The sequence below is a fragment of the Sapajus apella genome, unplaced genomic scaffold, assembly GCF_009761245.1.
Source record: "Sapajus apella isolate SASKATOON/1434 unplaced genomic scaffold, GSC_monkey_1.0 scaffold99, whole genome shotgun sequence".
NCBI classification, from domain to species: Eukaryota; Metazoa; Chordata; class Mammalia; order Primates; family Cebidae; genus Sapajus; species Sapajus apella.
In genome coordinates this window covers 1,918,210-1,935,119 of record NW_022437039.1, presented here as the reverse complement: position 1 = coordinate 1,935,119, position 16,910 = coordinate 1,918,210, and the positions used below count along the sequence as shown (strand labels likewise).

The following is a 16,910-nucleotide window of genomic DNA, read 5'->3' as shown; positions in this document are numbered from 1 at the left end:
CCGGGTCACTGGCTGGCTTGACCACAGTCAACGCTGGCTAAACCCCACACCTCAGTGTCTTCAGTAGGATGGGCATGCCCTGGTCGCAGGCGGTGGCAAGGACAGAGTGAGCTGATGCCAGGGAGCACATGGCGGGCCGCCACCCCCACCTCGTTTCCTACACACAGTCTCCTCCATCTTCCACATAGCCCTCTGAGGCAGGGAGTGGCACTCCAATTTTACAGAAGGGGATCTGGGATTGGAGAGGTGCCATAGCCTGAGGGGGCCTCCCAGTGAGGGCCGAATCAGGGCGAGAGGATGGTGGTCTTGGGTGTAGCCTGACCCCACAAGTCTTTTCCTAAGTTGCTGGGAGTTGCCATGCCCCCCCACCCATGAGTGGGTGGAGTCATAGTACCCACCTCCCAGGGTTGCCACAAAGATTAAACAGAAGCGTCCACGTGCTCAGAACAGCACAGGCCGGCAGCTGCCCCGGTGCTGTTGGTGTCACAATGGTCAGCGGAGAACCTGCAGCAGTTCCCTGGGATGCTCATGAAAAATGTATCCCTCAGGCTGGCGTCCAGACCCCGGGTCAGATCCTGAGTGTGCCAGGCCTTTCCGGCTGCTTCTGCTGTCCCTGATATGGGAATCTGTGCCCACTCTGGGCACATCCTTAGGGGAAGGGGCTACCTGGCTGTGTCCAACACGGAGGGCCCCTGATCCCCACAGAACATCACCAACGAGCTGCTACAGATCGAGCCTGAGAAGACGCGGAGTGCAGCTGAGGGCGAAGCCTTCATCCAGGCCCTCCCGGGCAGCGGCACCACACCCCTGCTGAGGACCCGGGTGGAGGACACCAACCGGAAATATGAGCGCCTGGTGCAGCTGCTGGACTTGGCCCAGGAGAAGTGGGTGGCAGGCGGGCAGCATGGAGGTTGGGGTGGATTTCGGGGGGCCAGGTGGGCACCCCCTAATGCCTAACCGGTATCCTCAGGGTTGACGTGGCCAACCACCTGGAGAAGAGCCTGCAGCAGGGCTGGGAGTCGCTGGCCATACAGGAGAACCGTCTGAATCAGGACAACACCGTCCCTGAGAGCAGCCATGTCCTGGACAGCAAGGGGCAGGAGCTGGCAGTGAGTCTGGGGTCTGAGTCCTGGGAGTCCTGCTCTGAGCAGGTGAGGGCATCAGGTACATCCACCCGCCCTGTCTGGACAGCCAAGGACACTGGCGTCCAGTCTCTCTGGGTTTGGAATGCCCTGTGTGGCAAACTGGGAACTGCAAATGGCTGGCTCACAAATGGTGGCTGGCAGCACAAATCCGAGCTGTTCACGGGATCTGGGTGACCCATGGGATTTTGGGTGCCAGCATTTTAGGATCGAATATGTGCAACAGCCGACGCAGTAGCGCATGCCTGAAATGCCAGCCTGTAAGGAGGCTGAGGTAGGATTGCTCGAGCCCTGGATTTCAAGTCCAGCCTGGACAACGTAGCAACACCCTATCTCTTTTTTTTGAAATAGTTTTTTTCTTTGCTCTTGTTGCCCAGGCTGGAGTACAGTGGCACAATCTTGGCTCACTGCAACCTCCGCCTCCTGGGTTCAAGCAATTCTCCTGTCTCAGTCTTCTGAGCAGCTGAGATGACAGGTGCCCACCACAAGGCCCAGCTAACTTTTTTGTAGTTTTAGTAGAGACGAGCTTTCACCATGTTGTTCAGGGTGCTCTTGAACTTCTGACCTCAGGTGATCCACCTGCTTCGGCCTCCCAAAGTGCTGGGATTACAGGTGTGAGCCACCGTGCCCAGCCAACACCCTATCTCTTTAAAAAAAAAAAAAAACCCTAACAATCCAGGTTCCCGGCATCTCATGCTGAGCAGAGTTGGCATGCTGGGCTGCAGCCCACAGGGCAAGTCAGTGAGCAGAGAAGCAACTGCCTCCTCGGCCTGCTTTCCCCTCGCAGTTGCCATGGGCCAGCTTCACACGTTGCCTGCCTGAGCAAAGAAAACATTCCAGGCTGTGACCCAGGCCCCTTATTCACACTCCATCTCACAACTTGCTTTTGCCAAGGCCTCACGGCCAGACAGTGGCAGGCTTTTCCAGTGGTGGGCATAAGCTGCCTCCTGCAGGGTTTTTAGAAGCTAGTTTTTCAGGGCTTTGTTTGTTGTAGTAAAACAGAAGATGGCAGAAGTGACCCAGGTTTGAGATGTGCAGAGCAAGGCTCCGGTCCCTCCTGCTGCCGGCCTTACCCACCCTCCCCCAGCCAGCGGCCCAGGGGCTTCCGGGGCTGTTGTCACCTGGCTCTGGGACTTCTGGCCACAGCACCACCACCATCTCCTCCTCTCCCCCTCCAGGCCCTGGCCTCTGAGTTACAGGCCCAGAAGTCCCTCCTGGGCGAGGTGGAGCGGAATTTGCAGGCAGCCAAGCAGTGCTCGAGCATGCTGGCCAGCCGCTTCCAGGAGCACTGCCCAGACCTGGAGCGCCAGGAGGCCGAGGTTCACAAGCTGGGCCAGCGTTTCGACAACCTGTGCCAGCAAGTGGAGCGCAGGTGAGGGTATGGTGGGTGGTGGCCATTTTTCTTTTCTAATATGAGAATGTGGTCTAGTTCCCTGTAAGCAATGCTTTAGCTATGTCCCACAGATTTTGCTGTTTTTATTTTGGTGAGTTTGTCAGATTCTCTGACGACCCCGTGATCTCTCCTTTGAGTCATGGTTACTGGGTCTTGTAATCCACAATCGGCATCTCTGCAAGTCAATGTTAATGGACCCACGTCGTTCTCCACACTCCAACATGACATTCCCTAATTAACACCCACCCTGTGTGGGAGATGCTTGGGGTATTTCTAGTTAGGTTACATTTGGTTGTTTCCCACTTTTTTAAAAAATGAGGGCTCAGTGAGGCATCTGCTCACTGTGGCCAAGGCCTAAACGCTTTGCCTCAGCAGGGCACAGAGCCTGCGGAGTGCCAAGGCAGCCTACGAGGACTACCGCAGTGGCCATGACCACATGCTGCAGTTCCTGGCCAGCATCCCCAGTTACGAGCCCCTGGAGACAGACAGCCTCAGCCAGATGGAGACCAAGCTAAAGAACCAGAAGGTAAGATGGCCGCTTCTGTGGCTCCAGGCACATGCTGGCAAGGGAGGGTCAGAGGTCGGCAAGCCCCTTTCTGGGGAGCCAAGCTCTAGGAGGCAGAGCAGGGCAGAGGCCTACCACAGCTGTGTCATCACTGGGCCTCAGCTCTCAGGCTCCCAGCACCCAGCCCCCAGCCTTCTGAGAACAAGAACGGAGTGTGTGACTCACCTCACCCTCTCAGTGCCCCACATAGGGTCTGGTGCAGAGTGGATGCTCAGCGTGGTTTGGCTACATGAGTGAACAGCTACAGAACAAGGAGGAGCCCTTGTGGGAAAAATCCCATTTCCAAAGACGGGACTCCTGCCTCTCCCATGCCCTACACAGTGCCTTGGGGTGAGGGAGAAGGAACACGGGAAGCCAATGGCTGAGATGCAAATCGTGGGTCCACCCCATCAGCCACATCCCCACCTCGAAAGCTTTGCTTTCCTCACTCATAAGCTGGTGGTCACACTGCTTGTATCCCAGGACTGCTTGAAGATTAAATGACATAATCTGAGAGAGCAGAACAGTGCCTGGTGGTCCAAAGCATCAATAAACATTTATTTCCTAGCAGAGATAACGATCTTGGCCCTTCTTCACAGGGCCTTAGAACTGCCTTTTGTGGCCAGTCGAGATGGCTCACACCTGTAATCCTATCACTGTGGGAGGCCAAGGTGGGCGGAATCACGAGGTCAGGAGTTCAAGATCAGCCTAGCCATTATGGTGAAATCCGGTCTCTACTAAAAATACAAAAATTAGCCGGGCATGATGGCCTGTGCCTGTAATCCCATCTACTTGGGAGGCTGAGACAGAAGAATCACTTGAACAGGGGAGGTGAAGGTTGCAGTGAGCCGAGATGGCACCACTGCACTGCGGCCTGGACGAGAGCAAGACTGTCTCAAAAAAAAAAAAGAAAAAGAAAAAAACAGAAACTTCATCCATTTTTTTTTTCCAGTTAGTTTTGATTTTTAAACCCTGTCTTACAGAACCTGCTAGATGAGATAGCAGGTAGGGAGCAGGAAGTACAGAAGATCTACGCCAATTCCCAGCAGTATCAGCAAGCTGTAAAGGTGAGCCGGGAAACTTCTGCCCGAAGCACAGACAGTAAGGGGCCTCGTTCCACCGTCACCTGGCCAGAGAAGCAGCAGGCACCAGCCCTGGTACAGGGGGTGAAGCTGGCCATCCGGAGGTGCTGCTGGCTACTATGCAAATTGGCACAGGCTTTTGGGAAAACAGCATGGGCCTGGGCATGGAATGTCATAAAAGGGTTTTATACTCTAAAGCAGTAAACTCTTTGGGGGAATTTATCCTTAAGGGAAAAGTACAAAAAAAAAAATGCAGGATAAAATTGTTGCAACAGCATTATTTACAATAGCAAAACTAGTAAGCTAGAAATGACCAGTGTCCAGTGGAAGGGTATGGCTGCGTGAATCAGCATGCATGCACCTGATAGATTAAAGTCAGCAAGCTGGTAAACGTGAGAGGTGGTGGTGGCAAGGTGAAACAGGTTTATGGTACAATGTTAAAAGCAGCAGCAGAACACGAAAATCTCTAGGCATGTAGGAAGCCGGAAGGGGAGTTTGGGGGTGGGGGCGCTGTTTCTTGTCTTTTACGTTGTTGAGTGATGGAGCTATGTCCTGCTGAGGTCTCGGTACTTCTGAAAACCTCCTGGCAGTCACTACAGGGGTGTGGCTTGTGAGGAAGACCCAAGCAGATCATAAAACCAGCACATGGCACAGGACAGGTCTGGGTTGGCCAAAAGGGGTACTGGAACATATCTGTCTCGGCTGTTTTTGTCTACCCTCTGCCACGTCTCTCCCTCACCCAGGACTATGAGTTAGAAGCAGAAACACTAAGGTCCCTTCTTGACTTGGAGAATGGAAGGAGCAGCCACGTGAACAAGAGAGCCAGGCTCCAATCTCCCGCTGCCAAAGTGAAAGAAGAGGTGAGCAATGTGGGCGGGCGGGTGTGTGTCTGTGTGTGTGTCTTGGGGCTGAGGTGGAGGCCCAGCTGCCCTGCTCCCCAGGAAGCACTGTGTTGCATGCTGGCCTCAGATGCACACACAGCAGGGAAGCCAGAGCACCCTCCTGTTCGCAAACAGGTTTGATAAGAGAAAAAGAGGAACTTGTTCTAGGGCAGTGACATTGATACACCTAAAAAGACAGCAAGGCCAGGCACGACGGCTCACGCCTGTAATCCCAGCACTTTCTCGGGCCGAGGTGGGAGAACTGCTTGAGCCCAGAGTTGGAGACCAGCCTGGGCAACAAACCAGGACCCCATATCTACAAAAAATTAGCTAGGCATGGTAGTGCACGCTACTGTAGTCCCCGCTACTCAGGAGGCTGAGGAGGGAGGATCACTTGAGCCCAGGAGTTCAAGGCTGCAGTGAGCTGCAGTCACCCCAATGCACTTCAGTCTGAATGACTCTTTAAAAAAAAAAAGAAAAAAGAAAAAATTTTGAAAACACAGCTGAACAGAGATGCCAGGGCCAGAGGCATGGATTTTGGAAGTTCCTGCTTTGCTCACCTCAGTAAGTACATCGGAGGGCTGAGATTCGTCCCTCATATACACACACACGAGAGAGAACACTGGCGCTGACAGAGGTACAAAGACTTGCTCGAAGTCAGTAGGACCAAGACCCTAGGCTGGATCTTCAGCCTTGAGACCCAGTTTTCTCTCGACCCATGAGACTACCTTCTAACTACAGGAGGAGTGGGCAAGAGCTGTGCCTCTACCCCCGAGTTCCACACTTCTCAAGAGCCGTGCCCGTGCCATCTAGCTCTCTGTTGCTTACCCTGCGGACGCCTGTTAACCCCTCTCCTAAACCTCTTCTATGCAGGAAGCAGCTCTTGCTGCCAAGTTCACTGAAGTTTATGCCATCAACAAACAGAGGCTGCAGAATCTAGAGTTTGCTCTGAATCTCCTCAGACAGGTAATTGATCTTAGTAAATTCTACTTCAAGCTGTTCTAACAGGTGACAAATACAGGCTGTCTTAGAAAAACGGTCTGAATTGATGGGTGTATACCCTTGCTAATGTTTCTGGGCAGGACCAGTGCAAAGACTGGCCCGAGCCAGTGCTTCTACTGACATGAGAACTTAATACACATTTGCTGAAAGTGAATGCTATTTTTGGCTGGGCATGGTAGCTCATGCCTGTCATCCCATCACTTTGGGAGGCTGAGGTGGGCGGATCACCCGAGGTCAGGAGTTCGAGACCAGCCTGGCCAACATGGTAAACCCCGTCTCTACTAAAAATACAAAAACTAGCTGGGCGTGGTGGCACACACCTGTAACCCCAGCTACTCAGGACACCAAGGCAGGAGAATCGCTTGAACCCAGGAATTGGAGGTTGCAGTGAGCCAAGATCATGCCACACTACACTCCAACCTGGGCAACAGAGCAGGACTCTGTCTCAAAAAAAAAGTGAATGTTATTTTCTGAAGTCCATGATGTTTTATGACAGCACTGTTTGTTTGTAATAGCAAGACACAAAACGGTTCAGTATTCATCAGCAATGGGCTAAACTGCAGTCTGTCCATAGAGTGGAAATGGTGCTGCTGTTAAACCATGAAGCGGTACTCTCTGTGCCGAGCCAGAATGATCGGCCGCAGGGTACACAGCAAGGATACCATTTGTGCAGGAAAGACAAACACATGGTGCATACCTCAGACAGACGTGCTTGTGTGAGCACAGAGAGCGTCTGCAAGGCTGACAGACACACCCTAGGAACGGGACCAAAGGCGGGAGTTCGTGGTTCCTCTTAAACTCTTCAACAGCTTAAAAATGTTTTACCTAGTATTTTTTTAAGAATACCCAAACTAGTTGTTTGATCATCTTGTAAGTAACCCTAGCACTCTACAACTAACAAGAACTGGCACTGAGGGAGTCCCTTGGGATCACAGCACAATCGCTCTAACCAGGTGGGGACAGGCCCCACGTGTGCTGCCAAAACATGGCTTTAACCTTGCCTTGTCTTCTCCATCACAGCAGCTGGAAGTAGAAGTGACCCATGAGGCCCTGCAGAGGAACAAGCCGGACTCCGGAGTGGAAGAGGCATGGAAGATCAGGAAGGAACTGGATGAGGAGAAGGAGCGGAGGCAGCAGCTGGAGAACGAGATCAAGAGCACCCAGGAAGAGATCCAGACCCTGCGGAATCAGGGGCCTCAGGAATCGGTGGTGAGGAAGGAGGTGCTCAAGAAGGTGCCAGATCCCATGCTGGAGGAGAGCTTCCAGCAGCTGCAGAGGACGCTGGCAGAAGAGCAGCACAAGAACCAGCTGCTGCAGGAGGAGCTGGAGGCACTGCAGCTGAAGCTGCGCGCCCTGGAACAGGACACAAGGGATGGGGGACAGGAGTATGTGGTCAAGGAGGTCCTGCGCATCGAGCCTGACAGGGCCCAGGCGGACGAGGTCTTGCAGCTGCGGGAGGAGCTGGAGGCACTGAGGCGGCAGAAGGGTGCCCGGGAGGCAGAGGTGCTCCTCCTGCAGCAGCGTGTGGCCACCCTGGCCAAGGAGAAGAGCCGGGCACGAGAGAAGGTCACCGAGAAAGAGGTGGTTAAACTGCAGAATGACCCCCAGCTGGAGGCAGAGTACCGACAGCTGCAGGATGACCACGAGCAGGAACGCCACCTCCGAGAGAAGCAGGAGGAGGAGCTGAGCTTCCTCCAGGACAAGCTCAAGAGGCTGGAGAAGGAGCGGGCCATGGCCGAGGGCAAGATCACCGTCAAGGAGGTGCTCAAGGTGGAGAAGGACGCAGCCACCGAGAGGGAGGTCAGCGATCTCACCCGCCAATACGAGGATGAGGCTGCTAAGGCTCGTGCCAGCCAGAGGGAAAAGACCGAGCTGCTCCGGAAGATATGGGCCTTGGAGGAGGAGAATGCCAAAGTGGTGGTGCAGGAGAAGGTGCGTGAGATCGTGCGGCCAGACCCCAAAGCAGAGAGTGAAGTGGCCAACCTCCGCCTGGAGCTTGTGGAGCAGGAACGGAAGTACCGGGGGGCAGAGGAGCAGCTGCGGAGCTACCAGAGCGAGCTGGAGGCCCTCAGGAGGCGGGGCCCCCAGGTGGAAGTCAAAGAGGTGACTAAGGAAGTCATTAAGTATAAGACTGACCCTGAGATGGAGAAGGAGCTTCAGCGGCTCAGGGAGGAGATCGTAGATAAGACCAGACTGATCGAAAGGTGTGATTTAGAGATCTACCAGCTGAAGCAGGAAATCCAGGCCCTGAAAGACACCAAACCCCAGGTCCAGACCAAAGAGGTGGTCCAGGAGATCCTACAATTTCAGGAAGACCCTCAAACCAAGGAGGAGGTGGAGTCTCTGAGGGCAAAGCTCTCAGCGGAGCAGAAGAGGCAAGTGGACCTGGAGAGGGAGAGGGCTTCCCAGGAAGAGCAGATTGCCCGGAAGGAGGAGGAGCTCTCGCAGGTGAAGGAAAGAGTGGTGCAGCAGGAAGTAGTCAGGTACGAGGAGGAGCCTGGCCTGAGGGCCGAGGTGATCTCCTTCGCCGAGAGCATTGACGTGGAGCTCCGGCAGATCGACAAGCTGCGTGCGGAGCTGCGGCGGCTGCAGCACCGGCGCACCGAGCTCGAGCGGCAGCTGGAGGAGCTGGAGCGCGAGCGGCAGGCCCGCAGGGAGGCTGAGCGTGAGGTGCAGCGGCTGCAGCAGCGGCTGGCAGTGCTGGAGCAGGAAGAAGCTGAGGCCCGTGAGAAGGTGACCCGCAAGCAGAAGGTAGTGCTGCAGCAGGACCCGAAGCAGGCCCGCGAGCATGCCCTGCTCCGACTCCAGCTGGAGGAAGAACAGCACCGGCGGCAGCTCCTGGAGGGTGAGCTGGAGACCCTGCGGAGGAAGCTGGCCACCCTGGAGAAGGCGGAGGTCAAGGAGAAGGTGGTATTTTCTGAGAGTGTCCAGGTGGAGAAGGGCGACACCGAGCAAGAGATCCAGAGGCTCAAGAGCAGCCTGGAGGAGGAGAGCCGCAGCAAGCACGAGCTGGATGCCGAGGTGAGCCGGCTGGAAGCCCGGCTTTCGGAGCTGGAATTCCGTAACTCCAAGTCATCCAAGGAACTAGACTTTCTAAGGGAAGAAAACCACAAATTACAACTGGAGCGGCAAAACCTGCAGCTGGAGACCCGAAGGCTCCAGTCGGAAATTGAAATGGCAGCGACGGAAACACGAGACCTGCGGAACATGGCCGTGGCAGACTCTGGGACTAACCACGACTCTAGACTGTGGTCCCTGGAGAGGGAACTGGACGACCTCAAGAGGCTCTCCAAGGACAAAGACCTCGAGATCGACGAGCTGCAGAGGCGCCTGGGCTCCGTGGCCGTCAAGCGGGAGCAGCGGGAGAACCACCTGCGGCGCTCCATCGTGGTCATCCACCCTGACACGGGCCGCGAGCTGTCCCCAGAGGAAGCCCACCGCGCCGGGCTCATTGACTGGAGCATGCTTGTGAAACTCAAAAGCCAGGAGTGTGACTGGGAGGAGATCTCAGTGAAGGGGCCCAACGGGGAGTCCTCAGTGATACACGATAGGAAGTCTGGCAAGAAGTTCTCCATCGAAGAGGCCCTGCAGAGCGGCAGGTTGACCCCTGCTCACTATGACCGTTATGTCAACAAGGATATGTCCATCCAGGAGCTGGCGGTCTTGGTGTCTGGGCAGAAGTAGGCACAGCCCTTGCAACTCAATTAGCAGCAGATGCTGGCCCTCTCTTACGACACAGTGACCTCCTTGGTGTCGTCCTCTCCCTGGCCCTGTGCAGGCCAAGCATTTTATAAACAAACACCCTCGCTGCCAGGCTGTCAAAGTCCAGCCCACATATGGGACAGGCACTGGCTGAAGACAGGCAACTCTTATCCCAACCACCATTCACTCTGAGTAACCCACTTCATCCTCCAGTGATTGGACAAATCCGATACCCTTTTTTCCTCCCCTCTCCCGTACACTCCCAGCAACAAACTCCTCGTGATAACTGCACACAATCTGCGAACCACTAAAGGACAAGCCGACCACAGCAGCCAAGCCCACTCAATGCAGCATGGGCACTAGCACAGCAGACAGTGACACTCTGCCCTACAAAGGGCTAGGCCCATTGGGGCTGCTGCCCGCCATGACATCTCTCCAGATTTCTGACTTAAAACCAACTTTCCATCAGAGAAGCCGCCTTGGTAGTCACTTTGTTCATGAAACAGATCTGGGCTCCATGCCAGGGAAGGCAAACAGAAATCACAAGTGTCCAGCCCTCGGTGCTAGAGTGGACAGTAATTGTCAGCCGGACTGTCCCAGCACCAATAGAGAACACTTCAGTTCTGGCACTGAAATCCTTTGATAGTGGATTGCGTTGCTCTTAGCCCTGGTTTCAGTGCTTTACTAGTCTCGCTTATTATCTCATTGGTATTTAGATATACAAAACAGTTGATTATTCACCAAGCGAATTTCTGGTTCTCTGTATCTCATGTATAACAGAAAATTGGAACAATAGGGAACTTCATTTAAAGCATGAAAATAAACCTCGTGGCTGGAGCCTACTGGTATGGTCAGCTTGTTTCTTCTTTTATTGCATGCAAGGCTTATTTCCCCCACTCCCTCTTGTCTTTCAGCCAAAATGGATATTTCATACATACCGGCTCCTATAGAAGCACTACTTGCACAGGGCAGAAAGAAAAGAGAAAAAAAAGTTTTGGAAACCTTGAAACAATTTATTGAATTGCTTTATACAAGATTAACAATCTCCACACCACCCCTAACACCAACATAGTTGCTGCACAAAAGCCACAGCCCCTCTCACACCTAAGAAACGGCCACGCCTGGTAAGTGCTCAGAGACATTTGCTGCGCCAAGGAAACCCCTGCAGCCCCCAGACCCCAAGGCCACTCTGCCCCACCCTCTGCCGCGGCCTCGCCTGTAGATCTGCCTTGCCATGGCTGTTCAGTCATTCGCTCTTTCATTACCACAAATAAAGCATAAACAAGAAAAAGAAATCTCAAACTCCCCATCAAAGAAACATTTCCCTGAGGCAAGAGGCATCACTAGATTCCTAAAAATGAGGGTATTCTGCTCCAGCTGCACGCGCAATGGTACATGGGGAGGAGGGAGCACCAAAGGGAAAGGAAGGAGGGGCTGGGACCCGGGTGTTCGTGGGCAGAGAAGCCTGGAGAGTCCCTGCTCAGCCTCCGCTGCCGGCCTCTGCTTGGCTTTGAGCTCAGCAATACAAATCTCTTCTTTGGCTCTTTTGCTACTACCTAAGACTACTCTGTAAACAAACTGGAAATCCAAGTTGCAAAAAATATATATAACAAAGGGATAAGGAATCCACTTAGCCCAACGTGAAACACCTATCAGTTCTTATGTAAAAAAAAAGAGTCAGAGCAGAGGCCAGGCCAAAGGGTGGACAGAGGTCTTACTCCTTGGGAAACCGTAAAGGCCAGCAAACCTCTGCATGAAGGATGAGTTACCGAGCACTGTACCCTGGGAGTCAGGAGCCAAGAGCAGTCCATTTTCCCACAGTATGTGCTAAGGATGCTGTATACTCTCAATGTGCCTGAGATCACCTAACTGGAGCAGTCAGTTCAGACTCACATTGTGGCACAGACCTCACAGGACAGGCAAATGCCCTCAAACCCTTGTGAAACAGCCACTGGTTGAGTGGTAACTTAGGAGCTCTGCAGTAACTGTTCTAGCCTCTGATCTACTCTCCAAGCTCTTCCGCACAGCACCCTTAGTTCGACACGTAACCCCACTGCCTGGAGAGCCCCAGGACTTCAAGGCCTATCTCTGCCTGGCAGACACTTCATAGAGGCCTGTTTCTGCAGATCTACCTAAGAATGATTCCTAAGAAGACAAACTGGAATGTCTATCTGTGACTTGGGACCCCTGGTGTCCTTGGCCTTCAGAGAGATGAAGGGGTTTGGGCTCTGCAGTCCAACTGCACAAACTGGAAAATGGGAGCCCTGGCTACACTGGGACTTGGAATTTGGGGGCCCAGACAGCCTTCTAGTCAGGACGGCACAGATAATGATGTGCAAGTGTAAAAAACTCAGTTAAATAAAACTGGCTATGTCTTGAATACAGACAGATCTTTAAAAACGTCTTCATCTCAGATCCACTCAGGGCTGAATGGACATGTGTTGTCGAATTCTGCTCCACCATAAAGGCACTGGAATTATGTCTTCCTATAATATAATGTGTGAAGAACAGTCCCCTTCTATCCAATGCATTTAATGGTAATGATGAAAACTGAGCCCAAAATAGGTGTCTGTAAAAATCCTATCACAATTGTTGAATCTACAAAGGTCTTTTCTCTAAAAGAGTTTCACTGTCATGTTCCGAGGAGAAACTGGCCCCCAAGTGAGCACACCTTAGGTGTTCTTACTATTTTGCAGGGACAACGTAGGTCTCCCAGCTGTGGCTCTGGCCAGGGTTTTGTCCTCTTGAGCACACAGCCTGGAGATGGGACGGCACCGTGACCATCCAGGGAGCTTACTGTGGCCAGAATGAGCCCCTGGGCAGTGGGACGCTCTGAGGTACTCTGACCAAACACCAGGGGGTCGGGCAGATTCACACGCAGGTGTGCCGACTGCTCTGCCACCAGAGCCTGTAAACACTGTGCCTCCTGCCACGGCCCAACACACACCCCGGCCTAGAGCTGTCCCTCCAACACCGTCCAGCAACAGAGCCGCAAGGCCCAGAGCATGGGGAAGTATGCGCCTCCTCAGCAGCAAGGGGACAGCTCCCTCTGTGGGAGGCATGTCAGAAGTGCCAAGAAGCGCTCCACTGAGAACTCACGCTCCTCCAGAAGAACACCAAGCAGCAGAAAGGGCGCAGTGAGTGTCCATCCTGGGAGACCACATTCTGATTCCACCCAGACCCAAGTGGCAAGCCTTGCCTCTGAAGCGGTCATAATTTCCGTGGTACAGCAGGCCCTTTCCCGTGAAGCTGAGAAGCACCTGGAAAAGAGTAAGAAAAATCAGAACACAAGTTTTTTAGGCTCTCTGATTTCCTTAAGGCAGTGGTAACCAAACTTCAAGGGGATCACCTAAATAGCAGAAGTCCCCAAATGCTGAGTGTTCCAGGGCTCAAACGAGCCACGAGATATTGGCCAGTGGTTAGCCGTGTCCACTGCTCCTGGCCACAGCCTGCAAGCACACGAGCACTGTGAGGGTCAGTGGCCATTCAGCACAGAGAATAGCGACTCTGCTATGCAACTTGGATTTCTTCGTCTCAGGCTACAATTGCCATCCCAAGGTGAGGTCTGACAATGACAATCACATAGAACTCAAAGCAGCAATGATCATTCATTTTCTTACCATCAAAAGACACAGGTCCTATAAAGACAATTTCAAAGGCACTAGCATTCTCAGTCCACAGAGGAAAGGAAAGCAATGCAGATATAAGTCACATAGCTGAAATGCTCAAATAGCTTCTCACTCGCATCTCGTGTCCTCCTATATGCTGAAGTACATCTAAGGAAGTGAGAGAAGCTCACTTGGATAACCCTGTTTTGGCATAGTTGCTTTTCTGATTGCCATTTTTCCCCTCCGAACTTTTAAACTGATGTAAAAAAAATTTTGGGGTGGGGACAGAATTTCGCTCTGTCACCCAGGCTGTAGTGCAAAGGTGAGATCTCTGCTCACCACAACCTCCGCCTCCCAGGTTCAAGCAATTCTCCTGCCTCAGCCTCCCAATTAGCTGGAATTACAGGCACGCACCACCCCGCCTGGCTAATTTTTTATTTTCAGTAGAGATGGGGTTTCTCCATGTTGTTCGGGCTGGTCTCAAAACTCCTGACCTCAGATGACCCACCCACCCTGGCCTCCCAAAGTGCTGGGATTATAGGCGTGAGCCACCACACCCCCAGCTGAAAATTTTTTTTTAAGAGATGAGGTCTCACTATGTTGCCCAGGCTGGAGTACAGCAGCTATACCCCTCTAATTTCTGGGTTCAAACAATCCTCATGCCTCCCAATGCCATCATGTCCAGCCTCTGATACCCTCAAAAAGTTTTACAAACTGACACATAATAATAGTACATATTTTATGGGGTACACAGTGATGTTTTGACACCTAACAATTTGTAGTGATCAGATTAGGATCACTAGCATATCCATCATCTCAAACATTTATCATCTCCTTGTGTTGGGGACATTCAATATCCTCTTCCTAGCTATTTGAAACTACATACTATTGTTAACTATAGTCACCCTACAGTGGTACAGAACACTAGCACTTATTCTTCCTATTCTGATAGCCTTTTCATACCCAGAGGAAAAATGAAAACATAGCAGAAACCAATCTTTTTTTAAATTTTTTTTGAGACAGGGTCTCACTCTTGCCCAGGCTGGAGTGCAGTAGCATGACCACAGTTTGCTGCAGCCTCGACCTCCTGGGCTCAAGTGACTCTTCTGCCTCAGCCTCCTGAGGAGCTGGGACTACAGGCACATGCCACCACATCTGGCTAATTTTCTTCTTTTAATGTAGAGATAGGGTCTTGTCATGTTGCCCAGGCTGGTCTGGAACTCCTGGAATCAGGCAATTCTCCTGCCTTGGCCTCCCGAAGTGCTGGGTTTACAGGTGCAAGCCACCACAGCCAGCCTCAATTACTTTGTTTTTCTGAGAGTGATGTTCCTGGGAGCAAGGAAAGGCAGGGCAGCCTGACAATGAAAAGACCCCTGCTCTCACCGAAGTGGCTCTGCAGCCTGCAGTTTGTAGAGGAAGTCACTGCATTTTACTGCTCCTCCCAAGGAAAGGAGGAGTCACCAGTGTTTTAGGCTTAGCCCCTCAAAGAAGCAAAATTTCCATTGTGGTGATTTACAAATCCACTCTTGCCCCATATGGCCTGTGGCATTCACTTTAAAAGCCATGGTGCCAGGGATCCACAGCACATCATGAAACAGACATTAACCTGAGAGACATGCAGCACAGGGGGTCCTTACTCCCACCTGGCACCAGTTCACCAGGGTTACCTCAGCTGGCTTCTGTAAGAGTGGCTCCCCTTATCCAAGTAGCACCCTGGTCATGTCTGAAGCAGGTCTACAGCAGGAAGAACACTAGGTCAAAGCCAAGATACCATGAGACTTCCCATACCAGAATTCCAAGAGCATACCCAAGAATCGAGGACTCAGGACACAGTGAGACAGATACACTCAGTGCAAAGGTGCCAGCCCTCTTCTCAGGTACAACCAAACCAGCCTCAAGCCTGGGGCTTTTACAGACTCCCTATTTCAGAAGGCGGTGTTCTACAGGGAGCACCGGCCACCTGCCTGGTGTGCTCCAACATCTGTTTTGATGGAGTTTTTACACCTGGACAGATTTAAGGTTGCTCCTGTCAAAGTCTTGCACTGTGGCCTCTGGCTGCTACTTAGATTTTCCCTTTAATGGAAACAAAGTTTAGAGAGCCTTCTGTGAAGCAATCATATCTGGAAAGTGGAGCAGCTTGCATTTCAAGGCCTTGTACCTAATTAGCCCTTGGAGAAAATACACCATTACCATTTTTTTTTTTTTTCTGGGAGATGGAGTCTTGCTCTGTCACCAGGCTGGAGTGCAGTGGCACGATCTCAGCTCACTGCAACCTCCGCCTCCCGGGTTCAAGCAATTCCCCTGCCTCAGCCTCCCGAGTAGCTGGGATTACAGGCGTGTACTTCCACACTCGGCTCGTTTTTTATATTTTAGTAGAGATGGGGTTTCACCACATCGGCCAGGATGGTCTCGATCTCCTGACCTTGTGATCCACCCGCCTCGGCCTCCCAAAGTGCTGGGATTACAGTTGTGAGCCACCGCACCCGGACCATTAACCTTTTATTAACTGAAGAGAAAAAAACTGAGCTGAGGGTTGGGAGCTCCTCCACTGCACACAAAGCTCTCCCCCTGCAACTTTCCCTGTGATCACACAGGCTGAGGCTGACCCAGTGGCAGCTCCAATGGGGGACCAGTGGAAACCCCAAGAGAAGCACGTGTTACCCTGAGTACTAACAAAGCACAAAGGACAAACCAAAACAGCAGCAGCAACAAGACAAAGACACCAAGACCCTTAGCAGTGGCACAGCACCTAGGGGCAGAGAGGGTGAAGGCACACAGTGCGCGTGGCACACTGATCGTCGGGCGATTACCTGGCAGACTCTGCGGGATATGGGTGGGCACGGCAGCGTGTGGGAGAGGCGCTGCGTGGGGTGGGCTGGAGTGCAAGCCAGCCAGAAGACCTGAGAGAAAACAGGAGGGGAGAAAAGAACAAAACACACACATTGAAGACAGGAACAGAAAAGCAGCTCCAGCAGCCAAGAGCCCCCGACAACCTACCAGGCCAGTCTGGGTACCACACCCAAAAGGGCAGGGCCTCAGCACTGTTCCCCGAGATGTTCCCCACAGTCACACACCAGACTCAAACACAGGAACCAGAGTACACAACAGCAGAAGCCCTGGCGACAGCCTAGAGGTTTCCCAGCGACCAAAGGCAGCAAAGAAGCACTTACTGTGGCCAAGGCCATGGTGGAAGGGTCCGGGGGCAGGGCCCGTGACGATGGCATCCTTGGAGACCCCTGCTTTGGCAGAGGAGTCGGTGCTGAAGGAGAGCACGTGGACAGGAATCGGGACGGGGGTTATAATTCCCAGGGAGTTCGAGCTCATGGCCCCAGACAGCTTTGGGCTGCTGGACTTGTAGGGCGAAGGCATCAAAGAGGAGCTGGCCAGCAGCAGAGTCCCACCCGCTCCTTTCTAAGGAAGAAACACAGCAAGCAGTAAGAATTCCAGTCCTGTTCCCAGCTGACTCACAACAAACCTGGCAGCACAAAGGAGGATACACACATGCAGGTCAGATGGCCCTGGGAGGCACCCTCTGATCCTCAGCCCTAAAGACAGG

General features: G+C 52.8%; 2 protein-coding genes across 10 annotated transcripts in view; one reads left to right on the top strand and one right to left on the bottom strand.

Annotated features, from left to right (window-relative positions):
* The window catches only part of PPL (periplakin), a 58,078-nt gene extending 47,054 nt beyond the window's left edge, over window positions 1-11,024 (top strand). The window contains exons 15-22 of the mRNA XM_032258030.1: window positions 706-884; window positions 971-1,109; window positions 2,321-2,514; window positions 2,911-3,061; window positions 4,063-4,146; window positions 4,905-5,021; window positions 5,916-6,008; window positions 7,065-11,024. Of these exons, the coding sequence (XP_032113921.1) occupies window positions 706-884; window positions 971-1,109; window positions 2,321-2,514; window positions 2,911-3,061; window positions 4,063-4,146; window positions 4,905-5,021; window positions 5,916-6,008; window positions 7,065-9,728 (3,621 nt within the window). The 3' untranslated portion in view covers window positions 9,729-11,024. The remainder of the gene's footprint in view (window positions 1-705; window positions 885-970; window positions 1,110-2,320; window positions 2,515-2,910; window positions 3,062-4,062; window positions 4,147-4,904; window positions 5,022-5,915; window positions 6,009-7,064) is intronic.
* The window catches only part of UBN1 (ubinuclein 1), a 35,241-nt gene continuing 29,068 nt past the window's right edge, over window positions 10,738-16,910 (bottom strand). For 4 of the 9 annotated variants that reach the window (XM_032258031.1, XM_032258032.1, XM_032258033.1 and 1 more), the window contains 2 exons: window positions 16,525-16,765; window positions 15,857-16,254 (listed from right to left, as the gene is read on the bottom strand). In XM_032258031.1, the coding sequence (XP_032113922.1) occupies window positions 15,941-16,254; window positions 16,525-16,765 (555 nt within the window). In that variant the 3' untranslated portion in view covers window positions 15,857-15,940. Of the gene's footprint in view, window positions 13,007-15,358; window positions 15,428-15,856; window positions 16,255-16,524; window positions 16,766-16,910 lie in introns of those variants that run through there. The other 5 variants (XR_004262568.1, XM_032258035.1, XM_032258036.1 and 2 more) reach the window with 5 other exon arrangements.